The following is a 19,101-nucleotide window of genomic DNA, read 5'->3' as shown; positions in this document are numbered from 1 at the left end:
AAGATTTGCATATTAGAAACAAAGATAATAATAGTCCTTACAAGAAAATAAATAAATAAATAGATAAATAAATAAACAAATAAATATGTAAATAAATACCTCAATTAATAAATAGATGAATAATAAAATACATAAGGAATGATCAAAGTCATATAAAAGCCAGACTAAAAAGGTGGGTCTTGAGCCTCTTCTTAAAAACCTCTACAGTCTCTGCGGCCCTGAGGTTCTCCGGCAGGCCGTTCCACAGGCGAGGACCATAATGGCAGAATGAAGCCTCACCATGTGTCTTGGTCCTTACCTTAGGGACAACTAAGAGGCCAGTGCCAGAGGACCTCAGGGTCTGCAAGGGTGGGGTCATCTAAGATAGCACAAGGGTTACAGGTCTGCAAAGGGATGTTCATGCTGTTTTTTTAATGTAATTATTTATTCATTTATTTTTTTAACAAAACTGGAAGATTGGGAACTGCATGGTTAAAAACAGGATTGTTGGCATGGAGCAACCCTGCCCCCCTTCCCCTCCCAAGCTTGAAACAGGTCCTCCCCGGCATATTTTCTATGTTACAAAAACAATCTTTTTCAAACTGCATCTTTTCATCTGATCCTGATTCACATTGATTTGAATAAAAACATACCAGTATTTAGAAATGCAATTTTAAGCTAAATATTCTTAATATATGCCCAACATTATCAGAAAAATGCCACAAAAACGTAAAAAACACAATTTTCATTGAAGTGGGTCTTTAAAATGTGATACTAGCTGGTCAAGCTCAAGCAGTTAAAGTAATTGGATTCAAAAGGGTTTCATTCTGTCAATGCTCGCATTGAGTGGACCTTCTCAGAGTGCCATGGTTCTAAAGCTTTCTCGTTGTTTCAACCTGGTTGCAGAAGATATGTGTGTGCGAGATAAATAATCCTGAAAGAAACCAAATGCTTTTAGTTTGCCTCTAGGTGGCATAAAAACTCCACAATAACTTTTCTAATTGTGCTCCTGTAAGAGGGTTTGTCTCTGGTAGGTACCTTTTCTTTTGTTGTTGCAGATGAACACTTTTGATTTTTTTTTAACTGAAACTCATCACAGAAGCTTAATCCCTTAATGCCTGAATTCATTTTCACAAATGAAAATAATAAAAGTTTTTGCTTTCAAGTAGACGCTAAATTAAGGTACCGGTAGTTTTGGAGGCGAATGTGTTTGATGCATATTTGCATCAGTAGGCATCCGCACGTTAAAGAGCAACTTTACAGATCAATAATAATTAATAATATTATCAGAAGTGGGATCAGCAGTTTAAGGACAGTTTTTTTTTTTCCTCTTCCCCCCCGGCAATCCCCTGAAATTTTTTTTTGTGAGCCATGCAACGAGGAGGAAGGACTACAAGAACACGCATTGAACATAAGGACTACAGCACTGCCAACATGGACAATGGAGAAGAGGAGGAGGCTGGAGCTTCAGGAGCTGGTACAGGTACTGAGGGTGAAGAGCCAACATTACAACATCTCACTAGTATTCTCCAGGCCTTCATGGGACAACAGGAAGCCAGAGAAATGAGACTCCAGGAGGAAGCAAAGCAGCAGGAACACAGGCTAAAAGGCCTGCAGCATCAGTTCCAACTTTTGCAGATGGAGGTCAGTTTAATTATGTTGGTTTGTCTGTTCAGTTGTCCTCTGTTACATTTAAAAACTTGAGTTAACTTTGTTGCTTTGACCTCTTTTAAGGGCCCATTTTTGCCCATCTACACCTTTGTAAAATAAATTAGAAAATTTTTGATAAAACTATTTTGCTGTCCTTGTCTTTTACTGCTCGGTCCACCACATAATTATTATCAATATAATAATAATTCTACTAAAGGAAGCCTGATTTGTATCACGTGAAAGATGAACTGATTCAATCTTGAAATGCTGCCTAAAACAATTTCATTTAAGTAAAAGTGTCAATTTTACAAAACATGTCAGATTGTTGCTACTTTCAATACAATTGAACTTCTCTCTCCAGTCTAAAGAGCAGGAGGTCACACGCTCCAAACTCCAGCATCTTCATTCTGTTTTCCAATAAAGGGATCGTTTTGCAGTGTTTCCCATTTCACCCTCAGTTTATGAGTTTACAGACTGCAGGTGCAGACGAACAGGCTTTAAGTCACTTGGGAAACCAAGTTCACAGTAACGGAAAAACCTTAGAGGAACAAAAACTTATTCTAATTTTCACTTGAAACATCTCAACTTCATCATACTTTCCGACCCTAAAGTAAATCTGCTGGAAAAAAACACTAACAACGGCGTAATGTTATGGTCATAAGTGGTCTTGTGTGGCCCAGTAAAAAAAAAGACATTTACTATCAGCTGCAGAGATCAGTGCCCGGATCTACACACAACTCAGAAAAATGTCAAAGATAATAACTAAAAATCATGATTTCATTCAGATTTCTAGTTCATCCTTCTTTACAGATGCACTATATGGATGCAATGTTCAAAGTTAGAGGTAAATTTAAAAGGAACATGACATCAACAGGACATCAGCTCAAATTCTTAGCGCCTAATATCTGAGGTCTACACGAAAAGTGTCAGCTCTGAACAGAACACCAAAACCACTTCCTTCTCTTTATTTAAACCAGAGGCAGAAGTCAAAAAAAGACCTGCGCGCAAGTGCGTAGAACTGCAGATTTGGTCTCTCATTTCCCATATACACTGGACATTTCCATCCATTTGCTGCATTCACTCTCACGAAAAACCTCTGATTCTTCTTTATCCTCGACTGCCAAAAAAAAGGTAAGTGATGAGCATCTGTTCATGAAAGTTTCAGGTCTGACATATGTGATACATTCGTTGCGCAGCAGGAGAAAATTTAAAATATAATTTTAAGCATCGAAAGTTAATTCTTGGTTTTGCAATTTTGACTTTTTCTTATTGAATCCTCCTAAATTTGACATCACTGATGAAAAACCCATAGTTTTAAATGTGGGGTTAAATCGGGTTAAATCCTTGATTAGTTAGATCAAGATTTAAGCCAGGAAAAATGTTTAAAAAAAGGAATTTATTAGTAAGATGTAAATTTACCTTTAAGTAAATTGATGATACAAAAATGAAGTGTTTCATACCCAGTTTTTAGTCATTCTATCTCGTTTTATTTTTGATATTTTGTAAATGATTGACGTTTGCAGGAGTCCAAATACCTCCGGTTTCCTTTTTAAAAAAAATTATATATTCAAACCCAAGGGCTTCGCTGTGGAACAGTGGTTAGCGCTCTTGCCTCACAGCAAGAAGGCCCCCTGCTCAAGTCCCGGCTGGGGGACCTAAAACAGAACACCAATGGTTGACCTTTTTGTGTGGAGTTTGCATGTTCTCCCCGTGCATGTGTGGGTTTTCTCCGGGGACTCCGGCTTCCTCCCACCATCTAAGAATATGCTTCGTAGGTTCATTGGTTCCTCTAAATTGTCCCTAGGTAAGAATGGGTTTGGGTGTGATTTGTGGCCCTGCGACAGAATGGCAACCTGTCCAGGATGTCCCCTGCCTTCGCCCATGAGTGACTAGGATAGGCACCGGCAGCCCCTTGACCACGAAAGGGAACAAACAGGTTTAGAAGATGAAGGAATTTATTCAAATCCATAATTAAAACTGCTGTTATCAGTTAAAGGCATGCATAAGTGATTACCAAAAAAGTCCAATTTAATTTTTAAAACTTAATAGTTTATAACACAGTCCTTTGTATCCCTAAATTTTTTTTTGCTAGATTGTTCATGTACTGGCACTGTACTAAGCTGATAAAAAAGTTACATTGAAAACCTATCTGAAATTTCAAATTAGATTTAAAGTTATACATGCCTCAGGTTTTTCAGGCTTTGGAAACATTTCTAAAGGCTCAAAGGTTATGGTGTACATTTTTCCAACCACTGAAAAATCATTTATTGACAGAAGGAAATGTATTTAACCCTTGTGCTATCTTAGATGACCCCACCCTTACATTGACGTGTTCTCCCTACCATGACAAAGGTGGATAAAGGTGGAAAGATTTCATGTAATCCATGGACACCAGTGAAGATCACAAATCATTGAAGAAAAAAGGTTCAGAACACTGTCTAGTGGGTCTAGATGACCCAACTCCCAACGTTAAAGTCCCTAGGATAGCACAAGGGTGACGAGAGTTCCTGTTAAAAACATGGTTATCTTGTTTTTGGGGTTTTTTTTTGGTTTGAAGACCTGGCATCTTGATTTTTTCAAACAAACAACTTCTGCTTAAGAACATCTGCAAGGCTTCCTCTGGAAGACATTAAAAAGACCCTCCCCTATAGCCCCCACTCAAAATGCCGCCAAACATACAGTTATATTCAATTCAATTCAATTTTATTTATGTTGCCCAATACTACAGCAATAGTCGCCTCAATGGGCTTCATACCGGTAATTGTATAATAAACATGAAATCATGAAGAACATGAAGTCATAGAATTCAATAAGAATTGGCTAAACTAAACTAAATGGACTAAGCTAAACTGGGCATCCCTACCCCTAGACCCTCACTTCTCAGTAAGGAAAAACTCCTTTAAAAAATGGGATTCGGGGGGGGAAAAAAGAAGAAGAAACCTCGGGGATGTCCACATGTATTCATGTAAGTTTGAACTTCCAGAAAAATATGCCTGCAGTGGGCAAAAAGGTGTGCAAAAATACGACGGAGTATTAGGGCCACCAAAAAAAAAAAAAATTAGAGCCACCAAAAAAAAAAAAAAGTAAAATTACGAGATTTTATCTCGTAATTTTAGGAGATAAAAACTCGTAAAAACTCGTAAATTTACGACTTTTTATCTCATAAATTTACGACTTAAAATCTCATAAATTTACGAGAAAAAAGTCGTAGATTAAGGAAAAAACACCGATGTTGTCCGTTTATCGGAACCTAGCTTGAAGATGAAATATGTGGAGCCTTTTGTGAAGCTTCATTTCCGGATTATTATAGGTTTAAAACAAAGAGATTCTGAAACTTTTGGCGACTCAAAATCAGATTATTTTCCGTGTAGCAGTCTTTCCGGGGTTCAGTGTCAGTAAAGCGGAGTTTAATATGTAAAATAAGGAGCTCAGAGACACGTTTGGGTGTAGACAATCGCTGCAGCCTTTATTCTCCTTTTCATTCACATATCCTGAAGTTCATTTGTCTCATTACGTCATGAACCTGTCATCCCAACACCAATGCGGAAGTAAACAGTGTTACAAACGCCCCCTCCTGCAGATGAAATGTCCCGTTTCAGCATAAAACAATAAAGAGGAATGAAAATAGTGTTTTATATTAGCCTTGGAACGTTGAAAATGCCAAAAAAAAGTGCTCTTCCTTTTGTGTGACGGAAGCGTCACACAGACGTAGAGTCTTGTCTTTGGTGGAGGAAGAAAGGATTCAAGCGAACAGCTGCAGTGACACCGACGACGGCTTCATCGGGCTGCAGAGATCCTGCAAACCAACCATCAATAAATAAAACTTTAATGAATCGTAAATCAAACAAATGACCTTCCAGACATTTGGAACGTTATCAATAAACATTCAGCTCACCTGTTCAACAAAGTTTAGTCGGTCTTCTCTGCGGCTGCACGGCGTTCGCCTGCTGCTCTGCATGCTCACTTCCACTGTAATCTCCTAAAATTACGAGTTTTTTTCTCCTAAATTTACGAGTTTTTATCTCCTAAATTAACGAGTTTTTATCTCCTAAATTTACGAGATAAAATCTCGTAATTTTACTTTTTTTTTTTTTTTTGGTGGCTCTATTTTTTTATTTATTTTTTGGTGGCCCTAATACTCCGTCGTACAAAAAGGATAGGATAGACCTGAAGCACAATTTTGACTGGGAAGGGATGTAGTGGTGCATCAATTAATCCAATCCTCACTCAAGCTTTTCCTCTGAGAATATTTCTGACACCTAGGAATTACTGTCTGACATTAGCATCCAACACTTGTGGTAATTTTTAGCCATCAGGGAACGGTGAAATGTCATGGGAATTGAGTCCAAAGGAAAGAAGTAAGAAGACATACTGATACCATTTCTGTCAACAACAACAAAAATTCTGGCTGGCAGGTCTGACTAAAGCAAAGGAAGAATGTGCTTCAAACCTCCGGATGATATTTTTATAAATGGTTTAAGAATTAAGACTTCAACAGACATCAACAGTTGGGAGAAGCAATGCTAAGCCAACATAGCCAAACAAAGGTTTTGGTCATAAAATGTAAAACAACGAGAACCCCCCAGATGGGGTGGAGGGGATCATTTAGCAGTTAAAATGTAAAACAAGGTGTCTACTTTGAGAGCAAATAGAGAAAGTATACGAAAATCCAAAGGTTTTATGAGTGCCCAGCTATCAGCTCTATCAGCTTTATGCAATAAAATGAAAAATTATTCTAAGCTTACTTGTTTGATAGTTTGCACAAAGTGCATAGCATTTCTTTGGAGTTAAAGTGGAGCGCATGTTCCCACGCACTCTTAATAGACTGCGACATTTATTAGAACCAAATTTAACCAGTAGTTTAAACCTTAGTAGCCGTTTTAAGCCTATTTTTACGGTTTGCTCTATTAATTTATCTTTAAAACTGTTGTTGGATGCTTGATATACATCATTTTGGTAGAACCACAGCTTCTAACAGATAAAACTTTGATTATATTACACAATAATTCCATAATGAACCTAAAAGTGTCCCAAAAACTCTATTCAGAGTGGGAAAATGTGTTATTTGTTTGCTGCAAAAATCACAAAATGTGATCGAACAGGTTTTACGTTTTATAACAAAATATAAAACATAAGACAAAATAAAAGTGTACAAATCCAAAAACAAAGCAAAGACGAGGTCAAAAAAGTCCAAAAACCAGCTCTAAATAACTATGTTTGACGTTCCAAAAATTTAATCCAAGGGGTATCACAAATATGAGTCATAATTCTTGTTTTGATTGTTTTAAACCAACAATTTCAAAACTAAAGACTTTTTGAAAACTTCACATTAAATTTTAAATGAAAACAATGTGAATGGGAGGTTGGTGTCATTCCAGCGTCAATGTAAACGGCTGATGTGATTCACAAACTCACCGGTGAGTTCAAGGACTACTGAGGGTTAAGGTCACATAGTTTTGGGAAAACTTTTAATTACAAAAGTTGAAAATTTGAAGTGTTTCTTTGATGTTTGACCTGTCTCTCCATGTTGTTTCAGACATGAACATGAAAGTCCAGCTGTTTAGTGCAGAAATCCTGTGTGCATCACTGCTCATCCTGTTCGCTGAAATGGTGGCATCATTTGATACCACCTTCCCCCCCTTCAGCACATCTGTCAACCCCCTCCTTTCTACCATAAACTCATCTGATGGAAACATGACGACCCAGAATCAGATTACAATGAATATCCCTGATGTTCAAAGCGAATCATCTGCTGCTGTCAAACCAAGCACTTTATCTTCACCTACAACACCGGCCACCACAACCAACAACTTTTTCCCTTCAGTCCTGAAGAGGGATTGTCTCCAGCTGTTCTTCATCTGCAGTGGATTGATGATGGCCTGCGCAATTTTACTCATTTCCATTTGTATTTTAGCATTTAAGGTGTGTCATTTGAGCAAACAGCTCAAGACTCTGAGAGTTAACCGTGAGCTGATGGAGGAATCTGGCTGCTTGGTGAATCTGACTGAAACCAAGCTACTGTCCAACACAAGTCAAGAAAAACTGGAGCTGAGCAATGGTACCACTGTGGAGGAGGAAGGGATCACCAATAAGGAGGATGGTGAACCCACAGTCTCTGAAAACCCCGACAAGGCGTCTCTGCCCAGCTCTACAGAAAGTGCTTCTTTAAAGCCACAGGGTGAAGCGACCTCCTCAGAGCTCCCATTGGCTGCTGCACCCGAGCCTTCTGGAGGAGCAGAGCAACCCGAAAAGGCTTCTGAGTGAAACCAACGTTTCAGCTACTCCAGTTCCAGATCGCTTACTGTAAAGATGCTTTAGCAGCAGCTTTTCTTGAAACCCAAGCAAGTTTTTAGGGGTGTAACGATTCATTTTAATAACAATTTGTTTCATATAAGAATTTGTTGTTTGTTTATGCGATTCATGGCAGATATTGGTGCATTTAAAACGATCCGATTCACTGACCCTTGATCGGTCCAGGACATCTTTAGCCAAAATCTTCATCCAGTGTGACTCAGAGATACATACCTGATACTGAACAGTGCAGGTGAAGTTTTCCAGATTCCTTGTATTTCACGCAAGATAATCAAGTGTACAATAAGTACGTGTACAAACAAACAAGAATTAATGACCACATTAACACATGGGACGGTAGTAATAGTTTGGTCATTTTTTGCTGCCATCACACTGTGTTGTCTAGCTGTCCGCTGTGATGCATTTGGTCGTTTTACACTATAGTAAATAAAACATACAATACCTCAATTTAAATGGTATTTTCCAAGACATATATAATGATTTCTTTTAATTTTGAAACAATTTTTAATGTTATAAGTTGATTTGATTCAATTAACAACTTGCCTCAGATGAAATGGAATGATTGTAGGATTTTAAATATATTCATTGATTACGTTGATTAATTGTTACACCCCTACAAGTTTTAGCTGTGATAAAAATGTGTTTCTGATGTGCCTAATTTGATATGACTTCTGTAACCACTGTAGTTTAAACCAAGCTTATAATTCTCTGGTGTTCAACAAAGATGCTGCAGCAACTGGTGATGCATTCAAGCTGAGAACCATTATTTACTGTGTGGTTTGCAGCAGCATTTGTATGTGTTTGTGAGGGAAACTGGAGACTTACTTGATTAGCAGGCATGAATGCACCTCACCCAGGCAGTACTACCAAACTCCCAAAGAACGCTTTGTGTCCTCGGCTTCACAAAACCAAAATAAAAAAAAGCTTTTTCAAAGTAAAAGATCGCTTCCGTATTCGTTTTCAAATGCTTGTCCAACTTTATACCTGTTACTTTGTGATGGATGTGCAGCTTCCATTGAAGAGCCTAAGTGGTGCTCTCACTGAAAAACAACATGTGCTGAATGTCCAGCTTGAATAGTGAATCAGAGGGGGGGTGAAAACACGCTGACGTGGGCTGACTGTGCAAGCACCGGAATCAGATAAACCCGAGATCATGACATATTTGAAGGATTCCCTATAAGCACCCTAGAAGATCTGGATGACATAAATAACAGAAAGCTTTAAGTATAAAATGTGCGGCGACGCCACTGACAGCAGGTGAAGCTGAGGATCACTAAGAGGATACAAGAGTTTCAATCCCATCTGAGATTTGAAGTACAAGAAAAGAAGGTACAGAGAAAATGTGAAGCAGATTGCAAAAAAGAGCCTTTTTTTTTTTTACTGAGCAAAAACAAGAGCCCATAAGAACCCTCTTGGCTGCTGTGGCAGCATTAAACAGGAAATGCATGCTTAAGGTTTGAGTGGTCATTATTTATAAGCTCATGCACCCGTGAGCTGGAGTGTAACTGTGCGGTATGAGTGCAGCAATGCAGCACAGAATGGAGAGTTGGCTGTATTGCAGATGACAGGTGGGATGCTGCAGAGATGGAGAGAGGTCTTCCAAATAAATCTTGGACGCTTTTATGCATTAGCCACTATATTTTCTGAGGTAAAAAAAAAAAGCAATTACACTTTGCTAATCACTTTGGGAGTGAACACTAAACAGAAGGTTGATGGATCTTAGATGAAGACTCATTTGCGACACAAACCGCCGGTTAGTCCGAACAATGGACATCCCTTTAAATTGTAAAGGTAAATCCTGAAAGCTGTCTCATTTCAATGAGTTACCCTTGCTGAGATCAGGTCTGCAGAGATCCCTTCCTTATATGCTCCATTTTCCCCCTTGCTGGTAGTCCCCCCCCCCCCCCCCCCCCGTAAACACACCCCCTCCCTTCCCATTTGCACTGCACACAGTAAATCTGGACCCTGCAGTGCTCATAGGAGGCAAACCCCCAGCCTTCAATGACGACGATAGGACTAAACTTCCAGCTGCTTGGGGTGGCCGGACAAGTGAGCGGGGGTCAGCTTGAAAGGTAGATGGTGGGAAAATTCTAAAAATCCTGCTTTAGCAGCTGGTCCGAAGCGAGGAGACAAGAAGGAAAAAGGTGCCGGAGAACAAAAAAAAAGGAGCAGAGAGAAGTGACTGGAATGATAAAATGAGAAGGTTAGTTATTTAAAGACTCTTTTATTTTTAAGAAGCACATGCAGCCACACCCCAGATTGCAAACCTTGCATTTTGTACTGTTCGGAGATGCTGCTTGTGCCTTTGCCTGCCTTTGGAGCAGCTGAGTTCTGCATGAGTTCTCTGTGGAGTCATTAATAAAACCCTATTGAGCTAGTTTTCCCCCCTCTGAGAGCATGGGACTGACAGCCACTGATGACTGAACACAAACTGATGCCAGGGAAAATGACTGCAGGGATTTCTCTTCCTTGCTGATGAAGGATAGCATGTTATAGAGTAGAAATGATCACATTCATTTGAGATTGAATGATACAGAAAGTGGCAAATTTTAATGATCGTGCTGTAGGGCATAGAAAAATAGCTCTACTGTTGTGTTTTGTGTAAATTAGCAAACAATGAGATGCAGGAAACACAAAGTTATCTATGCGTACGTTTTTTTGAAAAATGATTGAACCCATTTTCTACAAATTTATTCTAGGCATTACTTTTGGTGTCTTCTTTTGAAATAAAGACTAATATTCTTACTTTCCTGTCATGTTGTCTTAGCAGATATGGGTTGCTGAAGCTTTTTATAAATGAGGCCCTACTGGAACTTGTGCTTTTGTCTTGTCTGCTGTTTGGGAGCCTGGCTGTTTGCCCCTCCGACTGCTCCTGCAGCCGCAGCCACCGAGAGGTAGACTGCTCCTGGAAGGGTCTCAGACAGCTGCCTGATGGCCTGCAGTACAACATTCGCTCCCTCGTCCTGTCCCACAACAGATTTCATAGCCTGGATGGGAAGCTCCAGCAGTACACCCATCTCCGCTCACTCGATTTGTCTCACAACAGGCTGAGCCGCCTGCCAAAGACCTTACCTCGCTCCCTCTGGCAGCTCTCAGCTTCGTTCAACCATATCAAGTTGCTGGACAAGAATGATACCGTGTACCACTGGAATCTGCAAACACTTGACCTCTCCAACAACAAGCTGGAGAGGGCCATCTTCATCAACAACACACTCATCAATCTGCTCACACTGAACCTCAGCCACAACCACTTTTGGACGTTGCCAACGAACTTACCACACCACCTTGAGACCATCGACCTGTCCCACAATCTACTGGTCAAGGTTCTGCCGGGATCTCTGGACCGGCTCCCGAGGCTGACTCACTTCTACCTGCATGCTAACCGCTTTTCCTCGCTGCCCTCTGGAGTTTTGGACAACATGGTGTCGCTGAGGATCATTACTCTGAGCAGCAACCCTTGGGCCTGCCACCTGAATGAGGACATGGCCTATCTGCTGTCCTGGGCTCAGCAGACCTCTGTGCTTGTGCTTGGCTGCCCCTGCCACACCCAGCCTGTCTGTGGAGGACTTCGCCCCAGCAGGTCTGGAGGATGGCACTTCGCCTCCTACACCTCTCCTCCTCTGGCTGCTAAAACCCCAGATCTGAGCTCTGTCCCCCCCGAAGCAAGAGTGACCTGGTGGTGGCAGTTGTTGGCTCAGCTAAGCACGCCTCACACCCCTAAAGACACCTCCAACCTTCCTCCAAGCTCTACTTTCACCACAGACACTCATCTGGCAATTAATCACCTTCCCGCCACTGCCAGCCCTGCGAACATAGATCACCTCCTTTCTGGCAAAAAGGAAACTTCTCCATCTTACTCCCTCCACACAACAGACTCGCTCTATTTCTCTGACAAAAGTCTCATTACTGAAAAATCAAAGGAGAATGAGATGGCCACGGATCGATTCTTTACAACAGAGATCCCCTCCGTCCAGACCAAGAAAACAACCACTCTTCGCACCAGGAGTGTGAGGAGGCAGAATCAGTCGAGACCCGGAGGCAGCAGCAGCGGTTGCGCTGCGTCCGCTTCCTCCTCCATGCTGCTGTTCCTTCACAACATGGGGCTTCTGTCTGTCTTCGCCTTCAGAGTCCTTTGAAAGCCAAACGAAAAACATCCGAGAAATGAAAGCACAAAAAAGGAAAACCCACAAAAGAGCACTGACACTTGAACAACTGTTGTTTCTTGAAAAAGCTTGGATAGGAGGGTAAACCAGGAGTTTATAAACTGTTTGATACTTTCAATTGTGTTGATTCTGGTACCTTTTTTGATAACAGTCTGTAAATAATGTAAAAGATTCCATAAACACAGATGTACTTAAGATTATTTTACAAAAAACAAACAAACATGCTTTTTGGTAAATTGAGAACTTACTGTATTTTCCGCACTATAGGGCACCTGATTATGTACCACAATTAATTGACTTTTTTCAAACTTACATCATTTAAGGTGGACCAAACCACAAGGTGCATTAGGCTAGATGAAAGAGTCAGAGATAAGTCCACCAGTCAGTCAGACTTTATCAACTACGTTTACACTAAATCTGGAACGTGTTTGTAACACGCTACACGTTGGCTGCATTAGCATATACACAATACCTGTAACTCCCAACTTGTTTTTTTTTTAAACTGATTGATAGCCTATTGCTAAAACAAACATTAATGTGAATATACAAACACCTAATTTTGTTGGTAACATTTAAAAACAAACCATCCGACGCTGCCATGTGTTAGCCGCATTTACATATTTACCATACAAACTTGTTTGAGACACAATAAAAAAACAAAACTACCATTAAAACAAACATTTCTGTGACTACAATAACTCCCAACTCTGTAGGCAAGACGTGAAAAAACCACAGTCCAACATTGTTTCAGTGGATTCACATTAACTCCCAACCAAACATCTTGACAGAGTGTTGTTTACCCCTCAAAATCCCTTAACCCTTGTGCTGTCCTATGACCCCACCCTTACATTGACGTGTTCTCCCTACCATGACAAAGGTGGAAAAAGGTGGAAAGATTTCATGTAATCCATGGACACCAGCGAAGATCACAAATCACTGAAGATAAAAGGTTTGGCGCACTGTATTGTGGGGTCTAGATGACCCAACTCCCAATGGTAAAGTGCCTAGGATAGCACAAGGGTATCAGTAAGCACAATGTATCCATAAGCTGCTCTGGATTATAAGGCACACTGTTGTTGTTGTTTTTTTAAATTAAGGTTGTTAGGTGCTCATTATAGTGCGGAAAAAACAGTGAGTGTTGGTCTGTTGAGACAGACCTGGCTTCTATTTTTTGTCATTAGGGTGTAAATTCTTCGTGCTGCTTGCAGTTTCACTTACTCTATCATGGAGTGGTGAAATCCTTCTCATCTCTACTTCCTTCTGAGATGCTCTTTTTTGCCTACATGCAATACAGGGTGGAAACTTTCATCATTTATTATTAAGAAAAGCATAGGAAAATCTCATCTTTTTTTAACTTCTGCTTCAAAACTGGGCTTTGAATGTCACTGGCTGGACAAAATCAAGAAATTGTAATGAATGCAGCTAAGCACATGATGGCACTGTGCATTCAGCTAAGAGTTTGTTATGTAAGACGATGCTTGGTGTTCACCTACAGCTAAATGCTTTGGGGCAAGGTGCATTTATTTTTACACTTTTGCTACAGAAAACATTGTGTGACTTAAAAAAAATCGGGGGGAAAATTCCCTTTAACAGATTTTTTTAACGGTTTGATTTTACAGGAAACAGCACAGACTCAGTGGAGTAGAGGGCAGACAAACAGACTGTGTTGTATCCCTAAATCTAACAAGTAGTGCTTCTGCATTTTGATCACATCTCAGACTTAAGTGTCCTTCATGATTCAGCAACGCTTGTGAAACTGATCTGCATGGTGACTGGCATCAGAGGAATGCTAACTGGCTGGAAATTTGCTGCAGAAAATTGAAGCACAGCAATTTGGGGGCTTTTTGTAAGCAAAATGTCAAGATATTTAAACTGTGATTCAATAAAGAGCATTGTTTCCCTGGCCTGCAAGTTTTTCTGCATTTTAGTCAAGTTGTGTCTTAAAGAAGGCCAGAAAATGCATACATTTTAAAAAGACGAAACATAGGGCTGGATTATAATCTTTTACTTTAAAGACAAAAAGTGCCCCACCTTGTTCTAATTTGGGTTAACATGTTTTCAGATGGGTTTGACTTTTCAAAGACACCCATTAAGGGTCAAAGTCTTAGTCAAAGTGGTGGAGATTCAAAGAAAAGTGAGAATGGAGCCACATGTGAACCAAACTTTCATGATAGATCTAGTTTTATTGTAAAAACATTTTAGAAATGAATGTTGAAAACTTTTATGAACTTTTTAGCTAATTTAAACATAAAACCACAAAAGAATTCTAGCCTAACCGCTGTCAGTTTGACTGTTTTTTTTTAAATGGATGATGTGTGCAGGAAGTGTAACAAATACAGACGATTTTTTACAGGGGATCATACCTGTAAAAACTAAAAAGAGTCTCATGATAAATACTGCAACAACAAACTGAGTGCCACTGAAAGAAAAAAAATCAGTATAAACATTCCTCGTATAAAACCTTTTTTGGACACAATTAAAACGAAAAAATCTGATAAATATCAAATTTTCACAAAGAAAAACTAATTTTAAATTTTATTTAGAAGAGAACAAATTTATGAATGTATCTATTCACAACTCATAAATATACAGATAAAGATAAAAACTGTGTGGAAAACATTTTAACAGAAAAATTGTACCATTCCGTAGTAGTGGTTTACCTCACAGAGAGAAAGCCCAGGTTCAAACCCCAGCTGGCTCCTTTCTGTGTGGAGTTTGCGTGCTCCCTGTGGATGCACCAGTTTCCTCCAGGCACTCCAGCTTCCTCTCACAGTCCAAAAACATCCTTCTTCGGACTCTAAATTGTCTCTCAGGTGTGAGTGTGTGTCTCTGTGTGGCCCTGCATTGAAATGGTAAACTGTGGAAGGGTTCACCCTGCCTTCACCTGACAGTAGCTGGCACCGTCCTGTATTCTCATGACCCTGACCTGGAATAAACAGGTTTAGGAGATGAATGTATGAAGCTGTAAGACAGGAACAAAAAAAAGGATTAGGCTGTTTTTAGCCAATTACAAAAACAAATGTATACCTGCAGGGCAGCAGTAGTTCATAAGTAAGTCGCCCCTGAGTTGTGGGCGGGATTGTTGGCATGCCCACCTTCCCCCTTTCCCATCATCCATCTGTTTACACGCTCTCACACTAGCTTAGAGCTCCTCACAACCCCAACCTAACATTACAGGTTCGACAAAAATGGCGAGCAATGTTGGAGCTATCCAGCCGTCCAGTTTTGATCCAGATGCCATATTGAATGAGAAAAAACAAAGATGTTCGTGGATTTAGTCATCCACAAGTGGATGCATCAGAATGAAGCAGAGCAGGGTGCTTGAGGCCCGCCAACTGTAGCTTGTAACTTCTACAAGCTTTATTAAACAGCTGTTTTGTCTGATCCTGATTTATAAAGATTTGAATAAAGAAATACTCAACAATGCAATATCAAAACTTAACTTTCTTAGTTTATTTTTCCTATGTGGAAATCAACTGTCAACAGTTTGGGGCCCTATAGATTTTAATTGATAGCAAGGCAGATGTTTGTTCCAGCATGAAATATACCTAAATGTCACCTAAAACCTAAAACTGATAGCTTTATTCAGCTCGTCATCCGAAAACATTGCAGATGAGGGTATTTTGACAATAAGGATCCAGAGCATGCTGCACTGCAACTACAAGTTTATCTTTTCTCATCCTTTCCACAGCAGAACTTTAAAACATCGCTTCCAAGTAGTTGATGTGCCAGTGAGCCGGCCTGCAAGCCAATTATTTTCTCTGTAGACAGCACAAAGTGATGTCAGATTCCTCTTCTGGCTTCTCCTAATAACTGACAAGGTATAGAGGGCGAGCATCATTTACTGCTGCCATGCCTCCTCCCTTCATCTCAGCCCTCCAGCTTGTTTTGAGTGAGTTTCCCTCCTGCTTCCAGCCACATTCAATAAGATTCACCCTTTGTGTTCTTCTTTGCACTGCCATCTTGTGTTCTTGTAATTCAGCTTTGTTTCCCTTAAGAAAACCTTACTAAAGTTCTTAACATTAGCATAACCCGCTGTTGTAAATGCAGGTTTGTTTTTTTTAAATCATTCATGTATCTTTATTCAAAGGCCATTTTCCAACTTGAAGAGATGATTTTCTATCTTTCTTTAAGTGAAAGATCTTCGGTTTAGTTGGGGTTTTACCTGGAGCAGAAATCAGTGTTTGTTTGGAAAATCAATCAAAAAATCACTTTTGCACAAAACCACAATTACAAGATAGAATCAATTCACATAATTATTGGAGCAATGAAATAAAAAAAAATGGATTGATCAAATTTAATCAAAAAGAGTGTTCACTAAGTCAAAATATTTGCTGGTAGTAGAAAGACTTTATAAAGTTATTTAAAGAAAAAAGAAATGTCGTTATTTGTCCGCATTTTAATTTCTTTTGTACTTTCTACATGATAACTCCCTCTTGAGAGCACTTTCTTGTCCTCCATACACGCCGTACTGCAGATAAAACACCTTCTAACATACGACCTCATTTCAAAAGAAAATGAACACATAAAAGTTTAAAGATTCACAACAGAGCTCTCCCGAAGGAAAAGGTGAGCCTGGTTTTTATAAAACATTTTAACAGGATTTATAATTTAAATACACAAACTTTTTTTAGCTACCAACTTCAAATGAAAGGCACACTTACTCAAAATGAACTCTGACACTGATTGCTCATACTTTAAGTGCCCTCTTGTGGTGATAGAGGGCATACCAACAAAGCTCCACGTTCTAAGATGTTATAAAATAAACTGAAATTAAAACCACTTTTGGAAACTTCTATCCTAAATTTAAAGGGAATCATTAATTAATTATACATTTATTTTGCCCTGTTTACTAAACAAAATAGATACGTATATTTTCTGACTTCCAAATGATGCTGTAGAAAGTTGGGGCACCATAGTGAATGTGAGCCTCTCTCACTCAAAATGAAAAGAAAGCAATGTTTTGACAGTTACCTCGGATAACCAGCAGCCTCTTGTAACCCTTACTATCGCAGAGCAGCGCATAAAACAGTGCAACAAGGTTGCTGCAGCCCATTCCTGCCCAAAACCACTAGCGCCAGTTTCAATCCCCGTAGTGCCTGGGTCACATTATCAATGGTAGCCCAGAATTAGGCTGGTACCCAAACAAAGGACACTCAAATGCACCAGATAAAGTTTATCTGATCAACCTAATCTGTATTGACAGCCCTGGTCTATATGCCAAAGCTCAATATCTCTTTGAGCGTGCAGTTTTCCATTCTAACATGTTTTCTATTGCGGCTACTGATCAGCCAAAACCTAAAACGTGTAGGAATTGGATCGGATCGGATTGGGAGGGTGGGTAGGTGGGGGGATAACAAGCCCTACTCCAGCAGCTGGAAAGACTGATGAGACAGGCAAAATTTAAGCCTGCAGCATAGCGGGGGGAGGCTGAGGATGTGGTATCTCCTGCTCTCATCTCAGAGGCACAGACAAGGCAAGGTCAGTGTTAAGGTCAGTGGTTGCAGAGCGGGAAGTGTTTGGCGATCGGGAGAATATGTGTAGTGGCAGCCAGTTAGCGAAAAGGAGAGTAAAAATGAAACGAGGAGGATGGTCTGGTTAAAAACAAAGACAAGCAACAACACCATGAGAGCCACTTAACTGTGTGGCCAGATGAGCTCACATTCAGTTTGAAAGGATGTGTGAAGTGGGGCAGTCATATAAGCTAAAAAAAAACTAAAAATAGCTGTCTTTTGTGATCAAATAATTAAACTATTTATTGGAAAAAATAAACAAACCAAAGCAAAACTTCTCTAAATGATGCGGTTTGATATTAAGCTGTGGATTTGGAAAAAAAAACGAAGTAGGACTATTTTTATTTCTCTGCGAGGACAAACCTCTCCAAAAGGCCAAAATGCACATGTTCCCTCTGCACAGGTGATAGGACGGCTCCTCGCTGGGCTTTAAAACCCTTCATCATCATCTGTAACACAGAGCTCTCTCTGCAGTCATACAAACAGCAGCCAGAACATTCCAGGGAGCTACAGGGGCACGAGCTTATCTCCCAGCCCAGTGGAGCAGGTAAATGATGTCGTCATCATCCACTTGTGTTGGAGCCTGATAGGGCCAAAAGAGCCCTGCGTGCAAGAACGGGCCACTGAGGTCAGAAATGCAGATTTTCGGCTTTGAAGGAAGAAATTATGTAGTTTGTTGAGAAATTTTCTGCCAGACCTTTTGTTCTTTCATTCTTCAAAAGCTTTGGAGTTTTCTTTTGTAAAACTCAGGGGGACATTATGTGATCCTTTGGGGCAGCATGGGCTAATTGTGATATGTTAAGGTGCTTTTGAGCACTTTATATCAATGAAAACTGTAATTTTAGGAGTCTGCAGGCATAATTAGCAGGGGCTGAGGAGCTTTTAGGATGGATATTTCAAAGACAAAATTGGGCTTCCTTTTTCTCATAAGTAATGGGTAATAATGTGAGAGTAGATATCAATGTGGTCCATCTACCTGCGATGCTCATGCGTTGCCTCCAGCACAGTTTAATTAACTTGTACTGTATGGGGTTACAGAAAGGGAGGGTGGGTAGATCACTCATGAAAAAAAAAGCATCCTACCCACTGATCTTACTTCAGACTGTTCCCCTGTGTGGTCACAACAATGACACACAATTCATGCAATCCCCACAAATCATGATGAGTTGACAGGGTTTAAACACAATCACCTTTGAGGAAAATCAATGAGGGAAACAGAAATGTTATTTGTTACATTCATCATTGCTTGATCCCAGCTGGCCAAAAGAGACTTCAGCAAAAATGTTAAATGATCCCAGGCGAGATGGAACAGCAGGAAGTCTGTAGTTTGAGGGGCATCTAATTCCTGAAATAGTGCTGTCAATTATGCATGCTTCAGTGTGGCTCTTTCCCTGCAGCTCGAGAGGTGCTTTAGCTCAGCAGAGACGGTGCCGAAAAGGCAAGGACACTAGAGGGAGACAATTTGTTCACATCTGCAGTTGTCT

The 19,101-nt window shown here is 40.0% G+C and overlaps 1 protein-coding gene and 2 long non-coding RNA genes across 4 annotated transcripts; 2 read left to right on the top strand and 1 right to left on the bottom strand.

Annotated features, from left to right (window-relative positions):
• Window positions 1-1,843: 1,843 nt before the first annotated feature.
• Window positions 1,844-8,881, top strand: LOC101175339 (uncharacterized). Its single transcript, XR_002291694.3, has 2 exons — window positions 1,844-2,760; window positions 7,166-8,881. It is a non-coding gene; the product is annotated as an uncharacterized LOC101175339 (long non-coding RNA).
• LOC144983815 (uncharacterized) lies at window positions 5,069-6,682 on the bottom strand. Its single transcript, XR_013647640.1, has 2 exons — window positions 5,525-6,682; window positions 5,069-5,425 (listed from the first exon to the last, which is right to left on the bottom strand). It is a non-coding gene; the product is annotated as an uncharacterized LOC144983815 (long non-coding RNA).
• Window positions 8,882-9,874: 993 nt separating the features above from the next.
• LOC105355636 (oligodendrocyte-myelin glycoprotein) lies at window positions 9,875-14,005 on the top strand. 2 transcript variants are annotated; one of them, XM_020708994.3, is made up of 2 exons: window positions 9,875-10,144; window positions 10,709-14,005. In XM_020708994.3, exons 1-2 carry the CDS (start codon window positions 10,137-10,139, stop codon window positions 12,075-12,077), a joined length of 1,377 nt encoding a protein of 458 aa, XP_020564653.1. In that variant the 5' UTR covers window positions 9,875-10,136; the 3' UTR covers window positions 12,078-14,005. The 2 variants fall into 2 exon arrangements, with proteins under 2 accessions (XP_020564653.1, XP_011481964.1); XM_011483662.4 differs by having other exon boundaries at window positions 9,877-10,144; window positions 10,712-14,005.
• The last annotated feature ends 5,096 nt before the right edge of the window (window positions 14,006-19,101 follow it).

This window comes from Oryzias latipes, chromosome 14 (assembly GCF_053564925.1).
Source record: "Oryzias latipes strain Hd-rR chromosome 14, Olatipes_Hd-rR_3.1".
Taxonomy (NCBI): Eukaryota; Metazoa; Chordata; class Actinopteri; order Beloniformes; family Adrianichthyidae; genus Oryzias; species Oryzias latipes.
The sequence above is the reverse complement of the archived record's forward strand: the minus strand, read 5'-3'. Positions and strand labels throughout refer to the sequence as shown.